Here is a 24494-nt window from a genome sequence, read left to right as displayed (position 1 = left end):
GAGTATATCAGTGTTAAGGAGACAGAAGCTCAGAGAGGTTACGCGTGGGAACTCATTCAAGGCCACTCTTCCAGGCAGTTCTGGGGCTTGCACTTCAGTCTCTGAGCCTCAGGATCCTCCCACCATACCACACTGTTTCACTGAATTGAATGAAGATAATGGTTTTCTGCCTTTTATGGACTTGATTCATATGTCATTTAACTTATTCTGTTGTCATTCATTTAACAGTCAGGTCTTAGACACCTGTGCTAAGTGCTGGGTCTACATCAGAGACAACCAGACCAGGACCCATGCCCTCAAGGCGGTGGGGAGGTTTACCCAAAATCTCCTGATAAGCAGGAGATGCAGAATTCCAGCCTACAGAAGAACACACGTGCTCAGCCTGTTCTCTGCCTACAAAGCGCACAGGCTGCCTACAATACTGCTCTGGGCAGTATTGGCTTCTCTCTATTTTAAGCTATTCTGTTGGGTGCCTGTAAAAGCACTTTGGGATAATGAGACCAAAAATATGTGGTCTGGTGGAATTTCTTTCTTTGCACTTTGAGAAGCTGGAAGCTGCAATATAATTTTCACTCCTAAAGAAATCCACCCATGTGGTAAAGAGAATTCTCTGCTAATGACAGCTTGGTCAGTGACCTGAAACCATCCAGCAAACTCACAAAGCCCTTCTCACAGAAGGCAGAGGCAGCTCTCCACACATTTGCCTCGCAGCTGGGAGAGAGGCTAGAACTCGGCCGCCTCTTCCTCACCCCCAAATCCCATCAGTCACCAGATCTTAGCATTTTTACCTCTGCGTTGTCTCTCCAAACCACGATCTTCCCTCATCTCCACTGTTCCTCCTCTATCTCAGGAACCGTTATCACTCCTGGTGCACGGAGCCCCCAGCTCCCACAGCTCCTTTGTCCTTGATACAGGAGATGTGCTTTCAGCAATATGGTGACTTTCAAGTGAAGTCACCCCCTGCTTAACTCCTTTCAGTAACTCCTGTTGTCCAGAGGGTGAAATACAGACTCCCTAACCTGGCCTGGGAGGCCCAGCTATCTGCTCCTGCAGAACTCACAGCCGGATATTGTGCTGTTCTCCTCACTTTCTGAGCCCAGCGTTTGAAATTAGCAATCCAAATTGTCCAGTGTGTTCTCTCACCTCAGGGCCCCCATACATAGAATTCCTTCTATCTCCCTGAAAAGAAAATAAATAACACATGTCACACTGCACACTGGCTTGTCCATCTCTCCTACTAGACTAGTGGGGTGGGACCTGAAGCCCCTGAGTCTCCTTGGTGCCCAGCAGAGGCCTCAGCTTGTATGAGGCACTTTCATACCGTCATTCAGTGAGTGGAAAGTAGAGAAGTGAATGAAGGCACTGTGGTCAAACGATGCGGATTGCACATAGCAATATGAACGTCCTCTGTCACCCCTGCAGATGGCTTGGTGGACTGCATGGACCCCGACTGCTGCCTCCAGCCCCTCTGTCACGTCAACCCGCTGTGCCTGGGCTCACCCGATCCTCTGAACATCATCCAGGAGACACAGGCCCCCGTGTCCCAGCAGAACTTGCATTCCTTCTACGACCGAATCAAGTTCCTTGTGGGCAGGGACAGCACTCACGTCATCCCAGGGGAGAACCCGTTTGACGGAGGGTGAGTCCAGCTCTGGCCGAGGCTCTCAGAAAGGGGAATGAGCCACCTCCAGGGCTCCATCTGGGAGCTGGGAGTGGGAGGTGGCTGGGTGGAGGGAGGGGACACAGCACTGAAGGCTCTGGGTGGACCATCAGGGGAGGAAGGGAAGCAGCCTCAGTTACCCATGTTTAGAAAACTGCTCTCCAAGGCATCTGGAATTTTTACGAGCAGAGTTGTGTTGTCCTCGCTGGGTGATGGATGGAGAGAGTAAGAAATCAAAGGTCCAAGGGGAATCTTGGATCAATACCCACTTTGCAGTCCGCTGTTACTGATGCCACGGTCTCCAGATGAGCTGAAGGCTCTGACTGTCTTCTCTCTCAGAGCTGATGCCGGGAGACTTTAGTAGGCTGGGGGGTTGGGCTTTACCTGCTGGCACCCAGGCCACACGCCCAGGCATTCTTTCACCAGTGTTCAGCGGTATCTCATCTCCTGGACTGTTTGGTACTGAGGTCTGCACTGTGCCGGAATTGCAGACTTGAGTGGAGTACAGTCCCTGTCCACTGGTCACTTATAGTCCATTAGGGAGACAAAAAGTTGTTCCAGCGTGATAGGCCAGAAATGTGCCCACAGGATACTCTGCAAGCATAGAGAAGGTGCTTCTGGGCTGGGGAAGGCTGAGACTTAAGAACTGAGTCTTAAAGATGAGAAATAGCTCAGCCAGGGAGAGTTTTTCAGGGAGAGAGAACAGCTTCTGCAAAGACCCAGGGGCAGGAAAGAGTACGTGCATGCATGCTCAGTTGTGTCCAACTCTTTGTGACCCTATGGATTGTAGCCCGCCAGGCTCCTCTGTCCATGGGATTCTCCAGGCAAGAATACTGGAGTGGGTTGCCATGCTCTCCTCCAGGGGAATCTTCCAAGCCCAGGAACCAAACCTGGGTCTCCTGCATTAGCAGGCAGATTCTTTACTGCTGACCCACCATGGAAGCCCAGGAAAGGATACAGGAGCCAGCAAAAGGCAGCTGTCTGTTCTCTGCTCACCAGATCAGGGTCTCTGACCTCGCGAAAGGTATCTCAGCAGGAGGGAATTGTGATCATTTATTTTGAATGTCTTCCAAGGTAATGATGCCAGATACACACAGAGCTTTCTCAAAACGTCAGCCCAGTTCAGCGCAGCACAGACTGTGCCTTCTGTGTCCATGCCTTCTGTGCCAGAGAGTCCCTGCCCTAAGGGAACGGGGTAGGGGTAGGCATGAGGGACGGGAAGAATGAGTGACATTCCCCCAGTTCTATTTAAAGAGGGAAATCGGCACAGCCGGTCATCAGCTTCATCGTCAGCTGGGTCTGAGGAATGCTGGAGAGAGCAGTCTCTTACTGAGATGGCTGGCAAGGGCAAGGAGGAGTCTCTCACCTCAATAGATCACCCAGAATGTCTGTTTGTAGTTCAGAAGCAAACCTGAAACCCACACAGAAGTTAGGGCTGAGGATCTTGATTTAGGCGCCATCAACAAGCAAGTGGTCGATGAAACCATGAACACGCAGGTGTGTGATCCAGGAAAGTGTGGAAGGAGGGAGGAGCAGGGACCTAAGAAGGACTCCTGGGAAGTCACCTTGGGAGGTGGTGTTACCATCCTCAGAGAGGAGCTGGGAATCCATGGAGGAGGCCCTCTCCTGGGACTCCAAGGCCTAGACTGCCCCAGCCCTTCCACACAGGATGGGAAGAGAGAAGTCAGGGAGTGCCCTGAGCCCAGTAATCGTGGCATCATACACGTGTGTCAGAGCATTTGAACTTTAACTTTCTTAGAGATGAAAGTGTGTGAGAGTCCCCTTCAGCTCACCCTGAGAATACTGAGAACCTCAGAGATCAAGTGATCTTCCCCAATTCATAGGCTGGTGAAGTGGCAGAGCCAGGAGCAGAAGCAGAGTGAGGAAAAACCTATTCGTTTATCTTGGCCAGAAATTCTACTTTTGTCTCCGGGTAGAAAGCTTTCTGCTCTTTTTATTCAATTGAGTGATTTTGTATGTATGCTTGTGGGCCTTCCCGTGGCATGAGTTCTTTTAATCAACTGGATGCGGGAACATTACTCCTACCAAGGGGGATATTATTTAATACTTGCTCAACCCTTCTTTACTGGACTGTCATGGGATCTGATTAGGGCTCTGACTGGTTGGCTGCCGATGGCTGTTCTGATTAAGGGGTGTCCTCACCATGCCATCCTGATCAGTGCCAGTGGGGACCACGTGCTCTGGTCCTTCACCAAGCCTGATGCTTACATTGTCACAGATCACATGGCACCTACCCAGGAATTTGGGTATCGTTTGTAACAGTCTGACATGCCCTTAAGGAGCCTGTCCAGTGGGGAACTTGAGAAACCTATACTGGAAGAAATGGGCTGCTCAGCAGAGAGAAGAGAGCATGGGCTTTAGAGCATGGCCAGCTTGTCTCAGATCCGGGCTCTGCCACTGCTGAATGCACGTGGCTTTGGACAAGGGCTTAATATAGTGAATATGTAAATGTCTGCCCACCCACTACCCTGAGTCTGCCACGACAGGACCACGTCTTACTCACTTTCACACTTAGTAGTTGCTCAAGATAAATATGCATATATATTACCTTGAACAAGGAAAAGACAGAAGGAAACAAGGAGAAAAGGAGTGGGGAGGGAGAGTGGGGCGGAGAATAGTTGGACGTATTGTATGTTTTATTTAATTTTGTACTGAGGATTCAAGAGTCCAGAGAGGTTCAATTATCTGCTGAAATCACATTACCAATTAGTAGCCAAAGCAGGAGTAGAAGTCAGCTCCCAGATCATTGTTTATATATCTGTCACCTTCAGCTAAATAGCAGAGGCTTTGAAAGCAGAGACCATTCATCTCTCCAAACCTGTATGACTTAGGGCAGGGCCTGGGATAGAGTATTTGCTCTAAAATGAATGGATCATGGAAGCTTCCAAATGTTTCTGCAAACATTCCTTTTACCTAACGTTTGCCTAAATCATCATGCCCAGCTCCTTACTCATCTAGATTTGCAGGAAACAGCTCCTGTGTTTCACTCCTTTCACTAATAAGTATCCCCAGATTCTTATGTAAAACAAATCTAAGTGACTGGAAACCTACAAACACGAGGCACACGTGTGTGCTAAGTCACTTCAGTCATGTCCGACTCTTTGCAACCCCCTGGACTGTAGCCCACCAATCCTCTGTCCATGGGATTCTCCAGGCAAGAATACTGGAGTGGGCTGCCATACCTTCCTCCAGGGGATCTTCCCAACCCAGGGATCAAACCCACGTCTCCTGCATTGCAGATTGCTTTCCCTGGCGAGCTACCAGGGAAGCCGTATGCTACACCACAATTTGTACAGTCTGACGGGGAGCCCATTTAACAGGTTCCAAGAGGCAGGCTGTCACCCAGTGACCTACTGAATGGCATTTCTGAGCCTGGCAAGGAGCCCCAGCTGTTTCCCGTGAGGTATAGAAGCTTCACTCTGCAGATGGGCTGCTGTGTGACTGACTCTGGGAGATCCAAGTATGAGGCCTGCTGGGACTATGGGATGGAGAGGGATTCAAAGCCAGGTCGGAACTGACAGGAACACTGTCCTGTGGGAGAAGCCAGCCTGCCAGTCCTCAGTACACAGCGCTCTCCCCTGAATGCCTTTCTTCAAGGCCTTCCCATGGCAGGGATGAGGAACCAGAGGGGCTGCAGGTGCACAGATGGCACTTGGAGTTATTGGGGGCTTCCTCACGCCTCTGTGCAGTGCCCCAGCTGGTCCATAGCAGCAGGGGCAGCCCGCGGGGACTGACAGGAGGGCCCCGGCCAAGCAAAGTAGATGCTGAGCTGGGCTGGGCCGGTCTCCTTGGAGGGAAGCACAGAACCCGACTCAGAACTGAAGCAGAAGTGCTGCCAGATGGACTGGGAGTGAGGAAGGCCTCCCCCAGGGACCCCATCTCGCTCATCTGTATCCCCAGAGCCCAGCACAACGCCGGGCCCAGAGCAGGTGTTTCTTACAGGTTTTATGAGTACACTAGCTCAGACTGACACTCTGCCTCTGCTGTGCTCAGCTCCACATTAAGTGAGAGAGGTATCAATGACTTCAGCTGACCTCAAGTAGGTCTACAGTAGGAGGCCCCAGATCAGGCTGGGGAACCCCCTTCAGCAGATTAGGTGGCTTGAATACCATCTTTCCATCCAGGCCTGGATGCCTGGAGCCCTTCAGCCTAGTGGATCATCACCTGTCCCTCCCCTGGACTCATGGGGAGGATAAAGTATAGGACGCCCTCTATGGAGACTTGAGTGGGAAGGAAGGAGCCACTCATGTCTGCAGACAGAAGAAGGATCCCTAGCTCGATCATCAGTACAAGGAGGGCGGATAACAGTACCTGGGGGTCAGACAGCTGGGAAGGGGAGGACAGCATGAGATAATTCCTCCTGTAAGAGCACTTGAGGCAGCTATTTCCCTGCCACACAACTTTGATTGTATCCCTTAGCTTGCGAAAGACTGGCTGGGTCAAAAGGGCTGGACACAGGGCAGACAGTGCAATTCTGTAAATACTTGTGGACTGCCACTGCTGGACAGGTTAACAGATTATGGGAAGAGGAAGAACCACCACCAAGTTACTTGACTAGCAGTTTAGAATATGTTCGAGGACCCTGGATTGGTGAGAGGAAGAATGTGATGCTGTTAAGTCTTCTTGGGTCCTCAAAACCTGATAGGTTATCAGCTCATTCAGGCAAGTGGTTGGGTGAAGACAGGTTCTAGGAAAGTCAGCCGATGGAACATACTGAACCCAAAGAGAAAAGACTTCAGGAGTCAGGGGAGCTTTAGGAAAGCAGGGATGGATGACAGCATTCATCCCAAAGGAGACAGAGGATCGTATTGTATAGAGAGGGTCGGATCCCACGGAGAGGAGAGAATGGGTCGGCACAGAGAGGGACAGAACTGCCAGGCTTTGTTTGCTGACTGTTAATCAACTAGGCCTGTGAGAAGATATGCATCTCACCCCATTACACTGGGACTTCCAGTGTGTCCTATGCCTTGTTGGCCCTTGAACCTCTAGTGCCTAGCAGAGGCGTTGTTGTTCAGTTGCTCAGTCGTGTCCAACTCTGCAACCCCATGGACTGCAGCACTCCAGGCTTCCCCGTCCTTCACTGTCTGCTGGAGTTGGCTCAAATCATGTCCATTGAGTCAGTGATGCCATCCAACCATCTCATCCTCTGTCATCTCCTTCTCCTCCTGCCTTCCGTCTTCCCTAGCATCAGGTCTTTTCTAATGAGTTGGCTCTTCGTATCAAGTAGCCAAAGTATTTGAGCTTCATCAGGGGTTGGTATAGACTAAACCATGTTGAATGGTAGATGAATCAGGGAGTCAGCCAACCAGCTACTGCTGAATGCCTGAACAGAGCAGAAAGTGTTTTGAGATTTCAAAGGCAGGGGCATCCCTCCCAGTGCAAATCCAGGTCCCAGAGCTCCACCGCACAGGGTCTGTATCTGGCCCACCTTTGTGTCTCTAGCCGCAGCAGAGGGCCTGGCTCAGAGCAGGCAGCAGTGACTGGTTTTGCAAGTGAATGAGCAAACATACAAATGAACTAACGAGTGAAGACTTCGGGCAGGACATGGCCTGTGGCCTGAGACAGAGATTTCAGTGAAGAAGGCTGACCATTGACACGTTATTTATCCCACTTCAGGTCACAACAGCCCATTAGCACATCATGAAATCAATGTAGTCGGTCAAAACTATTTTTTAAAGAATAAAGAAGTAAATTTAAATAGAATGGGGTACAATGGTGTAGAAAGTATCAGTGGAGCGCTCTGAAAGGATATGTGTTTCGTGACACTGTGTGTGTGTGTGCGTGCATGTGTGCGTGCGTGTGTGCGTGCCCGCGTGCATGTGCGTACTCTTGAATAAGCTATATTGCTTACTATGGGTTTCTGTTGAACGGAATTTTGAAATGCATTCTAGACTCAGGAACCAGCATGACTTTTTGTGATAATCAGGGAACAGAGAAAATTTTAATGTGGCTGGAGCATAATTGTAGTGATAATATTTTCCAAGTCAAAAGTCAAGAGACATGCTTCAGTGTTTGAAATCAAGAGAGTGTTAAGAAATCCGGGGTGAGTGACCTGCTGTGCTAGAGGCCATGGAGGAAAAGGAATAGCAGGATTTTGAGGCAAGAAGAGTAGTTTGGGGCAGGAACTGAGAAAGATCCGTCCCTCGGCGCTTCACAAACCAGACCAGGGCATTTCACCTCAGGTAAAACTACTACAAATGGAAGTAGAATAACCTTGATACCACATAAACCTTCAGAATTCCTCTCAGGCCCTTTATAAAGGCACAAAATTGCCACAAAGTTTGGAAGTAAGAGGTTAGAAGAGGAAAAAATAATGGAAAGAAGGAAGGAAAGATCATGCATGCAGTGTCATTTTTTGTCAGCCCTCTGCAGTTCTAAAGCCATATGCAAGTGTCAGTGACAGAGCCGGTCCAGAAATGCATTTGCAGGCCACTCCTCCCTGCTCCCCACCCCCAGGCCTCAGCCGTCCCTCAGATAGCCCTCAGAGAGCCTGAGCAGTAGGGATCATCTAATGGAGTTCAAATAAACACCAGCTTCCTGACAGCTGGCCTCTGAGCGAATTTATTATTGAATTATACTCCTGCCTTTTCAGAACAAGCTGAGCTGACAGGCTACCCCATCAGTTTAAAAGGGGGGTGGGGTACAGGGAGAAAGACAATGATAAATTACCCTGATGGCAGATGGAAGAAGGTAAAGATCCTGCTTCCTCCAAAATGTCAGCCATTATATATTATTCATGTTGGGTTAAAAAAAAAAAATCCCTCCCCACATTGAAATGAGTGTTTATGATGATAAAGCAACTAGGTGAATTTAATTCAGGATGCAGGCAGCAACTTCTCACATCATCCTGATAAGCAGCTAACAACTCTTCCTCTGCCACTTGATCATCCCTTTATTGATTCCAAAACCGAATTACGATCTGTTTGCTTTGTAGCCTGAGCGTTTTCCTAGCTGTCCATCACAGGAAGCATTAGCCGATGATGCTGCGCCAAAGCAGGAGCCACGCGGGGTTTAGAGGGAGAGGCTGTACATCCAAGTCCTTGGGCAAGTGAGAGCAAGCCGACGCGGGTGAGCGAGGCTCAGCGTCCTCATCTGGAATGTGGGGTTGCTCATTCTCACCCTGCAGGTTGTGTGGAACAGCAAATGAGAGGAACTTCCCAGGAAGCCCTGTAGCTGGTGCGCAGCACACGTTCGGTCATAGCACCGAATATTTACCAAGGATGTTCTATGTGTCAGGCATCGTTTGAAATGCTTGGTGAGGTTCATGAGTGGAAACATCTTTACATCTCCCCTGAAATCATGCGACTTAGGGAATTCATCTTTCCAGATAGGAAACTAAAGCAAAGAGAAGGTGAGTAGCCTGGCTCAGGACAGGCAGCTTGTAAGTGGCCGAGCCAGCCTTTGAAGCCCAGGCAAGCGGCTCTGGAGCCCACACACCAAGCCTTTTTCTCCTCTGCTAGGTCTGGCATAGTCCCACCTCCACATCTTCAGGCGGGAAATGCAGACACGGTGGGGCCGCTGCAGCTCTCCAACCCCAGCTGGCCCTCTCTCTGGGCTCCCGTGCAGCACAGTCAGAGGCCACTGTGTAGCCGCCCTCAGTGCTCCCGAGCGTGGCCTCACAGGCAGGGAGCACGGCTGGATTTTGAGCCCCGCCCCTTGCCAGCTGCATGACCTCACTTTCCTCATCTGTCACCTGAGGACAATAATTGGTACCTCATGGGGATGTCTGAGGATTAAAGGAGATCTAAAACACTTATGTGTCAGAGCAAGTAAGCCTTGGATGAGTGCCCATTGCCATTATCACTTAGAGCAAGCGTTAGCATAGATACAGCGTTAGCATAGATGCGAATGTTGGCCAGGACTTTTGTATTCATATAGGTTTCAGTGGCATTGTGAGAACTGGGAGGGAAGTGAAAGTCTTAGCCTGAAACGCTGATGTGGTTATATAACTGATGCACAGGTCTGAGCATTGCAGCAGGCGGAGGTGAAGGGACCCTTGTGGTCAGCAGTCCTTTGTGGTAGAAAAGGAACCTTTGAGGCCAGAGGAAAATCAGCTCAGCGAGGTAGTAGCAGAGCCTGAGTCCTGGCGAACCTGGAGTCCTCAGTGAGTCCCTCAGGCAGTAATTCCTGTGTCTGTTAAGTCAGGGCACGTGTGCGTGCTAAGTTGCTTCAGTCGTGTCCAACTCTTTGCAACCCCATGGACTGTAGTCCACCAGGTTCCTCTGTCCATGGGATTCTCCAGGCAAGAATACTGGAGTGGGTTGCCATGCCCTCCTCCAGGGGATCTTCCCAACCCGGGGGTTGAACCCACATCTCTTAACATTTCCTACATTGACAGGCAGGTTCTTTACCAGGGACTGTCTGCATTTCCATCCAGGACTATAAGCTCCCAGCACAGAGAAGTTAAACTATTGGAGGGACATGTATCACATTACTGATATTGCCCTCCCTGGAGAATACAGGGTCAGGACTTAACAGATGTCTCTGCAGTGAATCTGGTCAGCTCTCCAGTGCAGTCCTGGAGGCGTGGAGAGCTGGCTCTTAGTGAGCGCCACGGTGCAGGGCTGCGATGAGGAGATGCTACAGGGTTGGTTCTGTGAGATTCTAGGAAAAGTCTGAATGAACTTTCTGGCCAACCCAACACCTGTGGGCCATGTTCTCACAGAGGAAGGAGCTCTGCCTGCCCACTTCCCTTGCTGCCTCCTTCCCCTCCTCCCACCCCTGCGGGGTCCTGTGACTCCCCCCTGCGGGTCTGCCCTGCAGCGTCTAGAACCAACCCCAAGCTGAGGAGACTGACTTGGAGCAAGCCTGGGTGCCCAGCCTCAAGTCCTCCTACTGTTCCTCTGCCTGACCCTTTATGTGCCAGCTCTGCCCAGGGGGTTTCTGTCTTGTCCCGGAATCCCAACCTCGTCTACTACCCCTAAGTTTCCGACGTAAGCAGCCTGGCAGCCCTGCTCAGCCCCCAACCCCTGACGCCTCAAGGCTTCCTTCCCCTGGCCTGGCTCCCACCCCTGCCACGTCTGGGTCTGGAGCTCCTACCTTGCTTTGTGCCGGAACCTGGGCCTTGTTCCCTGGTGCACAGGGCACTCACATCCAGCTGGCCCTGGGAGCCCCTCCCCCACGGTCTGTGCCCTGTTGGTCTTCCGCCCTGCTGCTGGAAGGACCGTTCCCGTGGAATGCCGCCTATGTGTGGTTCTGCACCTCGGGTCCGGCTGAGCTGATTCCTGCAGCCCCTTCCTGTGTCTCTGCCCAGCCCCCGTCCTACCCCAGGAAGTGGATCTAACGTCCACTCCATCGTAGTCTCTCCTTTCGGGGTAAAGTAGCAAAGCCTCCCTTTTGCGGGGGAAGCAAGGCCTGTCCTGGAAGACAGGAAGACAGACACGCAGTCATGAAACGACCTTGTCCACTGAGACTCGAGGCAGAGGTGCCTCAAGGCTTTCTAGCAACACAAGCCATCTCCTGAGGAATCCTCTTAGAGGCAGACTTCAGGCTGCATGGCCGAGAACAGGCTCTCTGGACACGCTCTCACCTTCCCTGACCCCAGGGGCACATGGCCGGTGTCTCTGAGTCGTGTCCCCTTGCCCAGCCAGCCCTGTCACCCAGCACCAGGAGCCTTGCTCCTCCAAAGTGATCTCCACTGGCCGCTCTCTCTCCATCCTGCCTGTCTGCCACAACCGGGACTCACTTCTCTGGAAGTACAGTGTCACAGTCAAGGGCTCTGTTCTTGTGAGCACCTTTGTGGGCCAGCAGGAACTGTTCCAGAGGATTCCTGTAGAGGGCGACTCAGCCCAAAGTATCAGCTTTCAACAGCCAGGTTGCCCCCAGGCTTGAGTAATCAGATCTGTGGCCTGGGAGCGCATACTCCCTGAGTGTCTGAAATAGCTCATCAACCACAGAAAGTTAGGAGATCACAGGACCATGTCTTCTGGGCTCTGCAGGAGGCGGGTCTAAAGAACCAGAAGACAGATGTGGTTGCAGGGCCATCTTGTCATTGGACGCCCTCAGGTGGGCTCAGAACATCACAACAGACCTGTCCATGCCCCAGCCTCAGTGCATGATGAAGGGGGAGTTTCGCCCATCTCTAGGGATCGTGTCCCTCACCTGTAAATGAGGGGCTTGGACCCATTCACCCAAAGAACTCTTCTCATTCAGAGTTAAATTCCTACTCATATGAAGAAGTCTGTGGATTTCTTCTTTCCTCTCCCCAGACATACTCAAAGTCCAAGAGGAAAAACATGTTCTGTCATGAACTGGAGTACTTCCCTATAACATTCAACCCACATACCCAGGAAGTGATCTGGGAGCCTCTGGTGGAATCTGAACTCAGCCCAAGTCCAAGTCAAAGAACAGAGTCAGGGTACTTGGGCAGGGCCTGGAGCTGATGCTAGCTGTGTTGTGTTTGTCTGCCATACTAGAGTGACCTGGTGGGCAGCTGCCTTTTGTTTTTTACCCCATGCTAGCTTTACTTCTAGATACAAGGATTGTTTATAAAGTCAGATTGTATTCATTCCAGAAGGTGAGTTCCTCATGCATAGGGATTTTGTCTCGTTTGTTGTTAGTAACTTAGCTGTTTAGAATGCAGTGGGAAATGAAACAGAAACGACTGGCGCTCCTGTCCTGTAGTTTTCATGGGTAAGGAAACGGATGAGTAAGTCCCTTCCCTATCACCCAGAACCGTGTATAGCACAAAGTAGGTGCTCAGTTAAATTTCCAGTAACTGAACCCTATTCTCATTTACCTGGTCTTTTGTCTATGATTCTCTTCCCCCAACCCATACATTGGGGAAGGAAATGGCAGCCTACTCCAGTATTCTTACCTGGGAAATCCCATGGACAGAGAAGCCTGGAGAGCTCCAGTCCACGGGGTCGCTAAAGAATCAGACATGACTTGGCAACTAAACAACAATAAAAACAACCCACATATATATTTTTCAATTTGGGCTGTGTGAAATAGTTACATTCATATTTCTCATATTTTGATATCATTCATTTTTATTTCCATTTTTTCATTCATTTATGTGATCTCCTTTTATCTTTTTACTTAACATTTAATGAATGCACACTAATAGACCTATTTCTGCACTAAGCCCAGAGTTATAGAGATGAAAAGGACATAGTTATTCCCCACAAAGAACTCACAGTCTAGAGAAGATAAGATATTTGAATAGATGAATATACTTCTGTGGGATAAGTACATTGTGCTTTCTTCACGAAAGGAGGGAGTGGGTTCTTTGTCCTGGAAAGTCAAGACGAGCTTTATTGAGAGGCAGGCCTTAAAGGACCGATTAGCAGCAAAGTGGAGAAGTTATCTGAGGGAAAGGAATCAGTGTAGATCAAGTCGGGGAGGCAGGGAAGTGCATGCCCAGGCAAGGGTATGAGAAGTAATTTAACATGGCAACAGCTTCAGATGTGCTAAAGAGTGTGGATTTTATCAAATCAAGTTCTGTTGGCTTGGGCCTACCCAGTTTATTGAAAGACATACATAGTAAACCTAGGAAGAGCATTGAAATAAGTATTAAAGAATGAAACACAGCTAGAAGTTAGCTGTTTTAAAAGATCTCTTTATTTTTAGCCGCACTGGGTCTTCATTGCTGCGCACAGGCTTTCTCTAGTTGCAGCGAGCGGGGGCCACTCTTTGTTGCATGGGAGGGCTTCTCATCACAGTGGCTTCTTGTTGAGGAACACAGGATCTAGGCACATGCACTTCAGTAGTTGTGCTGCATGAGCTTAGTGGCCCGGCGGCAAGTGGGATCTTGCCAGACCAGGGATTGAACCCATGTCCACTGCATTGGCAGGCGGGCTCTTAACCACTGGACCACCAGGAGGGACCCACAGTTATTGCATATAGTAATATACAGTATATTAGAGCTTATTTCATACAAAGAAAGCAAAGACACAGACCATTGTAACTCTAGTGCTGTACAGTGGTCCCAGGGTGGCTACCCAGTGTGGTCCATGAAGTACAGAAGAAAATATTAGAACATCTGTCCACATTTACTTATCTTTAAAAGTAAGAATAAATGTTTCCTTGGGTGGAACACTCAGTTTTCTCTGATTTGCTTGGTCCCAGAGTTAGTTGGTTATGTCTGAACCAGCGCACAAGGTTTTCAGAAGCAGGTGAGGATCTACTCTTCACAGAGCTTTACTGGTTTATTCTTATAAATAATAGAGCTTTACCATATAGTCAAAGCTATGGTTATGCCAGCTATTGTGTATGGATGTGAGAGTTGGACCATAAAGAAGGCTGAGCACCGAAGAATTGATGCTTTTGAACTGTGGTGTTGGAGAAGACTCTTGAGAGTCCCTTGTACTGCAAAGGTATCAAACCAGTGAATTCTAAAGGAAATCAACCCTGAATATTCATTGGAAGGACTGATGCTTAAGCTCCAATACTTTGGCCACCTGATGCGAAGAGCTGACTCATCAGAAAATTCCCTGATGCTGGGAAAGATTGAGGGCAGGAGGAGAAGGGGACAACAGAGGATGAGATGGTTGGATGGCATCACCGACTCAATGGACATGAGTTTGAGCAAGCTCTGAGAGATGGTAAAGGACAGGGAAGCCTGGCGGGCTGCAGTCCATGGGGTCACAAAGATTTGGACATGACTGAGCAACCAAACAACAACAACAAAATTATACCATGATTGTGTAGTATATATGTGGGGGGTGTGTGTGGGGGTGTGTGTGTATAAAACCAAACTTACATAAAAAATGGGGTCCAGTGACATAAAAGAATTTTGCAAAATAAGATGCTAAGTGCAAATATTAGGTTGGTGCAGAAGTAATTGCTGGTTTTGCATTGTTGAACTTTGCCATTTGATATTGGAATACATTCTTAAATGTGGTTATGTTATACATCATTTTAATGTACATTTCTTAGCTTTATGTTTCTTGCTAATGAATTATTACTTGCTGTTTATTTTATATGTATTTTAGACTATAGAAACGATGTTAGACAAAAGGCAAATTCAAGCAGTTTTCTTATTTGAGTTCAAAATGGGTCATCAGGCAGCAGAGACAACCCCCAACAACAGCAACACATTTGGCCCAGACACTGCTAATGAACTCACAGTGCAGTGGTGGTTCAAGAAGTTTTACAAAGGAAACAAGAGCCTTGAAGATGAGGAGCATAGTAGCTGGCCATCGGAAGCTGACCGTGACCAACTGAGAGCAGTGATCAAGGCCGATCCTCTTACATCTATGTGAGAAGTTGTCCAGGATCTCAGCATCAACCATTCTATAGTTGTGCAGCATTTGAAGCAAATTGGAAGGTTGAAAAAGCTCAATGCGTGAGTGCCTCATGAGCTGATCACAAATCAAAAAAATTGAAGCATTCTCTTATTCTATTCAACAACAGACTATTTCTTGATCGGATTGTGACATGCAATGAAAAGTAGATTTTATATGATAACCAATGATGATGAGTGGTTCATCATAGTGGTTGGACCAAGAAGAAGCTCCAAAGCACTTGCCAAAGCCAAAGTTGCACCAGAAAACGGGCCATAGTCACTATTTGGTGGTCTGATATACTGCAGCTTTCTGGACCCTGGCAAAACCATTACATCTGAGAAGTATGCTCAGCAAATTGATGAGATACACCAAAAACTGCAATTCCTGCAGCCAGTATTGGTCAAAAGAATGGGCCAAATTCTCCACAGCAATGCCCAGCTGCACATCGCACAGCCAGTGCTTCAGATGTTGAATGGATTGGGCTACAAAGTTTTGCCTGATATCCCATATTCAGGTGACCTCTCAACAACTGACTGCCACTTATTCAAGCATCTCAACAACTTTTTTGCAGGGAAAGTGCTTCCACAACCAGCAGGACGTAGAAAATCCTTTCCAAGAGTTCGTCAAATCCCGAAGCATGGATTTTTATGCTGCAGAAATAAGCAAATTATTTCTCATTGGCAAAAATGTATTGATTGTAATGGTTCCTACTTTGATTAATAAAGATGTGTTTGAGCCTAGGGCTTCGGCTTCCCAGGTAAAGTGTCTGCCTGCAATATGGGAGACCCAGGTTCAATCCCTAGGTCAGGAAGATCCCCTAAAGAAGGAAATGGCAACCCACTCCAGTATTCTTGCCTGGAGAATCCCCGTGGACAGTGGAACCTGGTGGGATACAGTTCATGGGGTTGAAAAGAGTTGGACACAACTGAGCGACTTTACTTTCACTTCTACTTTTGAACCTAGTTATAATGGTTGAAAATTCACAACCCCAAACCACTATTACTCTTGCACCAGCCTAATACCAGCTGACAGTCAAGTGGCAGAGCTGATATTGCTACTCTTGGTACAAAGTCTGCTTCAGCTCCGCTATGAAGGATCATTAAAAACAGGAATGATCTTTCTCATTAGATCTAACAAAAAGGGAAGCAGAAGATTCAAAATTATCAAGACTAGTTGAAATATTCATTTTTGTGCATTAAACCTCGTACCAAGCGTATATTGTGCTTTCCAGTATTAGCTGATGATGGTAGCACGTGTGTACAATGTATTAATAAATATAAATACATCCATGGAGCCTGCACAAAATGTTTACAGAAAAGGTGTGTGATCAGAAAGGGCTTTCAGAGCCCTGCTCTGATGATGTTAACTCTGATTTTTTAGGCAGCAAAAACAAATTGAGATCCTCAGTTGTTTAGTTGTGTATCTGTGTCAGATGGTAAGTAGCCTAAGAGGTGAAGTAACTTTCCTGAGTCCTCGTGGATAGTAAATGAAATATTTTCTTTAATGTACTTTTTATTTTTTGACCATACCACATGTGGAATCTTAGTTCCCCAACCAGGGATTGAACCCACACACCCTGCATTGGAAGCGAGTCCTAACTACTGGACCACCAGAGAAATCCCATGAATGAAGTCTTGAATTTGAATCCTGGCTCTTCAGCCACTCTTGCGAGAATGGGCAAGTCCATCCCCTGCCTAGACTTTATTTCTTCACTTCTACAATAAGAAGTGCGAAGGAGATGATCAGGAGGGTTTCTTCTTACATGACTAGGTGGAAGATATCAGGCTAGAAAACCTGGTTGAAGAAACAGAGGCAGAGCCCCAAGATGAAAATATCAGAAGAGAAAACTGCAGAGCAACCCATGTGGCCAGGCTGGAAAGAAGTCTCAGAGGCTACCAGGTAGACAGGGTCAGGCCTTGACCATCAGGGATCCCATCAGGGATCCCCTTGATGGAGGTCGTATGACAGGCTGTGAGGTGGGGCTTCTCATCTGGGCCCACATAAGGTTCTTATAGGACTTCCCTAGTGGCTCAGATAGTGAAGAATCCACCCGCAATGCAGGAGAGCCAGATTCAATTCTCAGGTTGGGAAGATCTCCTGAAGGGGAGGGCATGGTAATCCAGTCCAGTATTCTTGTCTGGAGAATCCCCACAGACAGAGGAGCCTACAGTCCATGGGGTCACAAAAGAGTCAGACCTGACTGAGCAACTAACACACTTTTTTTTTCAAGGTTCTTACCAGAGGGTAGATGAAGTGTAGTAGGTGCTGGAAAGATCCCCCCATCAGTCAGCATGAGTTAGGAGAAAACAGTTTAAAGGGTAGGTACAAGTCAAGCATATAAATCTGTTTAAAGTAGGTAATGCAGAGGAGCAATTTGCATAACCAACAGTGGCAGACAGTAGCAAATGCTCCACAGCAGAGAAAAGGCCAGAGTTGTCTTTGCACCTTGATAGATCCCAAATGATGATTCCACTTTCCTGAATGCCAACTTCATTAGCTGTTTCAATTTAATAATAGCAACAACAACAAAAAAATCAAGCTGCAGTTTTTCTTCCTTTGCTTTTGTCTGTCTTCTTGTATAATACACATTGAATAAAAAATCTAACTGAATTTCCAGCATTCTTTTTTTTTTTTAATTTTACAAAATTTTAAGTGTATAGAAAAGTAGTAGAGCTGCAGGCAGAGGTGGGCGGATCCTCTCAGGGAGGGAGCCAAACCTTGGGATGCAGCTAGCTTATGACCACCTTGGAAGCCCAGCTTCGGCAGCCCTCTGTGCCCTAGCCATATTGCTGTCAAGGTCACGTAGCTCAGAGTTCTTTGGTATCTCCCTCACCTTCAGTTACAGAAACAATCAGTTCTTTATTCATTCAGTAAATAATTTATCAAGAGCTTACTCTGCTCCATGCATTCAAATTCCAGGGCGAACCCCTGTGTTGGCAGAAGCTTTCTTTTGCCCACTGAGAAATGAGCATCAGCCATGCTTGGTGCTGGCCATCCAACAGCAAGGGGGCTGTGGTCCCTGTCTTCAAGGAGCTCATGGTCTGCTGGGAGATCACAAGGTTGCCCGATAGCCTGACAACACTCAGTCTTTGCAGAGACAACCCAGGGGTGCAAGTGCTGGGGTACCACTCCAGGTGGGGTCTGAGGATAAGCAGGGGCTTTTCAGGTGAAGAGAATGCATGGAAGGTTCCATGTAAGGGGGAAAATTTAGAAATAAGTGTAAGCATTGTATGAGCTCCATTAGGATTCTGAGGCCATGCGCAGTAGGGCTGCTTGAGCTGGATTGAGTAGCACCAGATTAAAGCCATCATACATCCTATTTTACATCCGGCTGGGAAAAACTTCAGCCTGCATGAACAGATGAGAGAATGGAGGGCCAGAGAGACCAGGTGCACTCCAGGGTCATGCCAGGGTCAGAGCTGAGATCTGACCCCCTGCCCAGGGCTCTTTCACTACAGCCCTCCACTTCTCCCTGATGGGCAGCTCGGATGAGTTTTGTATTTGCTTGGTTCTATTTCACAGTGGTGGTGTCTCTCCAACACTTTCCTCTCATGATCTAAACCTGGCCACTGTCCCCGGGAAGCAGTCAGGCAGATCTTCCCCATCGCTGGCGTCAGCCAGGGCACCTCAGTCAGACCCAGGGTGTATGGTTGGGCCAATGCCAGAGTGTTTGACAACCCCCCACCCTTGGCCTGGCACAAGCGCTCCTTCCTGGCAGAGTTCACCCAGCCTAATTGCTTGTTTTGTATCCCAGCTGCCTGACATATGCCAAACCCATGTGTTGACTCACTGGTGTCAGACAACTATACTCAGACGTTTCAAATTGGCCTTGCTGAGCGCCAGCCAGCGACTGGGGACTATAATCCATGTATTTCTATAACCCCGGCACCTAACACAGTGCCTCGCTTTGAGTAGGTGCCTCGTGTTCTAAATTATGTGAATTTCAGTGAGTGCAGGTGACTAACACAGTAGTAAGAAGAAGGACCTGGAAGTATTAGAAGACCTAGCGTTGAGCCCGTTGAGTTCTTTGTTGTATGACCTTGAGGAAGTCTGCTCTCTCTGAACTACAGTTACTTGATCATTTCTCACCTCATAAGCACTCAGGGAGAATATTGCATGCTTACCCAGCCCTCGGAGATGGAAGCATGCGGGATAGCTGTGCAAATGTGAATAGTGTCACTGGAAGACAGCCACATCGTGGAGACATACTTGGAAGGTTTAGAGCAGCCTAGCAGAGCAGTGATTAATTGTGCCAGAAAGAGCTGGCAACAGCCTCACTGAAGTGATGACAGCTTAGATGGGACCCCAAGAATGAGTAGAAAATAACCCCACTACGCCAAGACAGTGACCATAGAAAAGCAAAACACGTCAGCTCTAGGACTTAAGAGGCTCATATAAGCCAGCCAAGAAGCCAAGTTGGTGGCAGTGATTTGCACCCTGCGTTAGTGGTTTCTCACCAAGTCAATCTTCCATTACGGAATTTCACAGTCAAAGCAGCACCTATTTCTGAGATGCACTGATCCTTAGTATGAGGGTCAGTCTTCCAGTGGTGGACGAAGCCGGCTCATACCAGTTCACAGGGACTGTTTATTAAGTGTTCAGGAATTCTGCAAGCTAGTTCTTAAGCACAATAATTATTAAAAAAAAAAAAATACATAACATCACAAATTATATTAAAAGCAAAGGTAATAAATAATCAAAACTTACCACTTCCTAGTCATTTCACTGTTTTATCATCATCTTTGTTCTAGAGTTTGTTTAGGTCTCTTGTGTCTCTATGATGGAAATACTGCTATGATGGTGTCCTGCTGGCCCTCTCTTCCCAACTCTGGATGTGGTGACATCTAATCGATAGTATGGAGTCAGCTATGGTGGAAGTCTTTACACCACAGAAATAGGCAGATGCCGCAAGCTAAAGTCACTGTTCTTTGGAAAGCCAGTTGTTAAACATTCGCCACTACCCCACTGGTGGTATCCAATAAATACCTGGATGAAGAAAGAAAGTGTTTGGTAGCCCAACACCCACATCTCTTCAGACCTCTCTAGACAAAAACATGTGGCAGGAGACACATTTCCAAGAACCATCCATGGAACACACTCCCCCAGCCTCTGTTGTTCCACAGAAGACTTTATGTTGAACTGGGTTTTTCTTGACAACTGAAAGTCATGGTCAAATGGAAGGAGGATGGAAGTGTTTTTCTCCAGGACTCAATTTCTGAGCCAAATGCCTGTTTTGGCAAGAGCCTCTGTGGCCCACTGGGGTACAGGGAGTCAACTTAATCTTCTCCAGAATCCAAGGCAATCCACAGGAGCCCAGGCTAAAATTACATCTGCTCAGGCTTGCCGAGGTGGAGGTGACATGATGGCCAAATGGTGCTGATTTAATGTTGCCCAATTATCAGGAAATCCCTGAAGGGAGATAAATCAGAGGCAGCCGGCCTGCCTGTGGACAAGGGGCAGCAACCAGGGCAGCCCCCCAAAGGAAACCATCCCCAGAGGGCTGGTTATCGTCCAGACAGACTCAGAAGGCACATATGTCAGGGCGAGGCTGGAGAGGAGCCAACACCAGGAGATGCGCTCTGTTAGTAATTCTCTAGAAGGACAGAGTTCCAGCAAATAAGAAATCCAATTTTCCTCCATTAGAGAAAGCATCTCTCAGTACTGGCTGAATACAATTGATGGAATAAATCTTTCCCATTAGCGGAGAGAGAATTTTGCCTAAATATATTGGGAGACCTTCAGAACAGGAACGGAGAGTCTTTGCTGAGCCTCACCTGCTTAACTTGCTTGCCATGTAATTGCATTTAGACCAAGGGCCTCAGAAGGAAACCACTGACTGAATTAACATTAACCAGATTGTGTGTGGTGGCGGGGAGGGGAGGGGGCCGGGTGGGGGTCGGGCGCTCAGTGCATTGTGGGTAGTCATCCCTGCCTTCAGAAAGGACAAGCTCACGCCGGCGAGCCCAGCTGCTTACAAGCCTGGTGTTAATTGCTTTTCTCATCAAACAGAGAAAAGTTTATCACTCCAGGAAGCTAGAGATGTAGGTACCTAATAAAGCAGAGGCAGAGTTTAAGATCTTTTTTTTTTTTTAATGAACGCCCACAGGCCTCATCTCTAGCTCTTCCCCAGGTCAGAAAAAAAGCCTTCCGAACTGAGGTGAATGGAGAAGGTGGTTTGGACATCAGCGACTGCATCTCTGCCTAAGATTTGTCTTGTCCACGAGGGCTGTCTCCCCAGCGCGCTGATCCCTTAGGACCTTGATACCAGTGAGCATCTCCACATCCACCCGTTGGCAGTGGTGGGCAGACCAGTCTAGAGTTGGACCCAGAGCTGAGGCCTGGACTTCAGGGCTGGCTCTGCCCCTACCTCCCTGCATGTCTTGGAGCAAACACCATGACGTCTGTGGACCGAGTTTCCTCCTCTTCCACTAACTCAGTGATTTTCAAATTAGCCTTCCTCTGGCTTCTCCAAACAGTAAGACTCTGCAGAGCTGCCTTCAGGACATCCCAAGCAGAAAAGGGGGCCCCACCCCTGCTTCCTCCGGAGAGCTTGTTTTTAATGGTTTTCCACTTGGGGATCCTTATAAAATATCATCTGCTAAGAAGATACTGTTTCTGAAATATTTGAAAAACATCATTTTAGATGACCTATGATTGTTCCACTTACTTACTCAGTTCATTGTTTATGTTTGTTTAAACAATCCCCTCCCTGAAGAGGGACATGGCAACCCACTCCAATGTTCTGGCCTGGAGAATCCCAAGCCTGGTGGGCTACAGTCCATGGGGTCACAAAGAGTCAGACACGACTGAAGCGACTTAGCACACATACAAACAGTCACCTAGTACTAGTTAGGCATTTCCAGGTTCTCTAGAGAGAGAAAAAAAAAAAAGTAGACCTTGACTGTGGCCTTAAAAGAGCTGGTGATCCAGTGGAGAGGAGAAATGTGTACTGTGTGGTAGGGCATCAGGGGGTTTGTGCCAGGTTTTGGAAGAGACTGTGACTAGTTTTAATTAGGGGCATCAAGAAAGGCTTCAGGGAAGAGGTGTTGTTTGAAGCTGGGTCTTTAAGGATGAGAATGTGGGGAGAGGGTTGCAGGATGATGACATCTGAGGAAGATGGAGGAACATCACACAGACACAGAGGCTTTAAACGTTTGCCTGACAAGTTGGGGAAAAGCAGATGGCTTGTGGCCTGGAATATAGGAGAGTAGGAAGGTGGTATTGGGAGAGGTGCCAGGTTCCAGAACCCACTCCAAGGGGACCTCAGCTTTTGCCCTTCTCCTGTCTCCTGTGCCCAGTGAGAGGAAGTGCCCTCCATCCTGGTCACTTTCTTCAGTGTCTGCTTCTAGTACGTATGCCATACATACTGCCATGTATGGAGTTGCTCTGAACATGGATGAAGAACAGAAAGTCAAAGAGCTGTGACCAAGCCAGGATTTGAACCCAAGTCACACGACTCCAAATTCATATGCAGAACTGTACTGCAGGGCTTCGCTGGTGGCTCAGGTGGTAAAAGAAACTGCCTGCAATGTGGGAGACCCAGATTCTATCCCTGGGTCGAGAATATCCCCTGGAGAAGAAAATGGTAACCCACTCTAGTATTCTTACCTGGAAAAATCCATGGACAGAGGAGTCTGGCAGGCTACAGTCCATGGGGTCGCAAAGAGTTGTACACGACTGAGCATTCATGCAACACAGACAACTGTACTGCATGGTCCCCTTGGGTCAGTTTCGTCTCCTTACAGCATTGTACAGTCTCCGTAGAGGATAACCTGGATGTGAGACATCAGAAAATTTTTCTTTAGAATTATTTCTCTAAATAATTCTTTAGAGAACAGTTTGATGACTTAGTAGGTTAGTGCAAAAGTAGTTGTGGTTTTACATTGTTGAACTTTGCCATTTGATATTAGGATACATTCTGAAAAGAATGTGGCTTGTTATATATCATTTTAATGCATATTCTTCACTTTATTATTTTGCTAGTGACTTATTAATTGCTGCTTATTTTAACTTATTTTATACTATAGAAATGATGTTAGACAAAAAGCAAATTCAAGCAATTTTTTTAATTCGAGTTCAAAATGGGTCATAAAGTAGCAGAGACAACTCACAACATCAATCATGAATTTGGCCCAGGAACTGCTAACAAATGTACAGGGCAGTGGTGGTTCAAAAAGTTTTGCAAAGGAGACAAGAGCCTTGAAGATGAGCACAGTGGTCGACCATTAGAAGTTGACCAGTTGAGAGCATCATCAAAGCTGATCCTCTTACAACTATGTGAGAAGTTGCAAAGAACTCAACATTGACCATTTTATGGTCATTCAGCGTTGGAAGCAAATTGGAAAGGTGAAAAAGCTCCATCAGTGGGTGCCTCGTGAGCTACTGCAAATAAAAAAAAAAAAAATCGTTGTTTTGAAGGGTCATCTTCTTTTATTCTACACAGCAGTGAACCATCTCTCGATCAGAGTATGACGTACGATGAAAAGTGGATTTTATACGACAACCAGTGATGACCAGCTCAGTGATTAGACCAAGAAGAAGCTTCAAAGCACTTCCCAAAGCATGACTTATACCAAAGAAAAAAAGGTCCTGGTCATTGTTTGGTGGTCTGCTGCTGGTCTGTCTGCTTCACTAGAGCTTTCTGAATCCCAGCAAAACCATTACATCTGAGAAGTATGCTCTGTGAACCGATGAGATGCACCGAAAACTGCAATGCCTGTAGCCAGCATTGATCAACTAAAAGGACCCAATTCTCCATGATAATAGCTGACCACACATCGCACAACTGTCATTTCAAAAGTTGAACATATTGGGCTATGAAGTTTCGCATCATCCACCATATTCACCAGATCTGTCGCCAACCAACTATCACTTCTTCAGGCATCTTGACAACTTTTTGCAGGGAAAACACTTCCACAATCAATAGGAGACAGAAAATGCTTTCCAATATTTCATCAAATCCCAAAGCACAGATTTTTACACTACAGGAATAAACAAACTTATTTCTCGTTAGCAAAAATGTGTTCATTGTAATGGTTCCTATGTTGATTAATAAAGATGTATTTGAGCCTAGTTCTAATGATTTAAAATTCACAGTCGGAGGCCACATTAACTTTTGTACTAATCTAAAAAGATTAAGGCAGTAAATAAAAAAGTAGTGCGCATCTTGAGTGGATACCATGAGCCCCTGGGTGCCAAGCTATATCTGAGTGACCTGCCTTCTGTCTTCTTACCTGCTAGCCAGGGTTCTAGCATCATAAGTAGGTCATGTTATTCTCTCTCTTCTACCCACAGGCATGCATGTGTCATTCGTGGTCAAGTCATGACATCGGATGGGACCCCACTGGTTGGTGTGAATATCAGTTTTGTCAATAACCCTCTCTTTGGATACACGATCAGCAGGCAGGATGGCAGGTAAGAGGACTTTTGGCAACCAGAGCTAGTAAAGACTCTGTGCTCATGGTCTTGCCAATGTAGCTGCTGCTGGAATGACATCGTGCAGAGAGGATGGGATCTGGAGTCAGAGGACCTGATCCACGTGCTTAACCCTCCCAACTCTCTTGCTGTGAGTGAGATCTTATAGC

General features: G+C 47.6%; 1 protein-coding gene across 1 annotated transcript in view; it reads left to right on the top strand.

Annotated features, from left to right (window-relative positions):
- The window catches only part of TENM4 (teneurin transmembrane protein 4), a 787800-nt gene that overhangs the window by 683196 nt on the left and 80110 nt on the right, over positions 1 to 24494 (top strand). Inside the window, exons 18-19 of the mRNA XM_055416091.2 lie at positions 1423 to 1639; positions 24205 to 24324. Of these exons, the coding sequence (XP_055272066.2) occupies positions 1423 to 1639; positions 24205 to 24324 (337 nt within the window). The remainder of the gene's footprint in view (positions 1 to 1422; positions 1640 to 24204; positions 24325 to 24494) is intronic.

Source organism: Moschus berezovskii, chromosome 25 (genome assembly GCF_049115385.1).
Source record: "Moschus berezovskii isolate FMDL1 chromosome 25, NW_MosBer_1.0, whole genome shotgun sequence".
NCBI lineage: Eukaryota > Metazoa > Chordata > Mammalia > Artiodactyla > Moschidae > Moschus > Moschus berezovskii.
The sequence above is the reverse complement of the archived record's forward strand: the minus strand, read 5'-3'. Positions and strand labels throughout refer to the sequence as shown.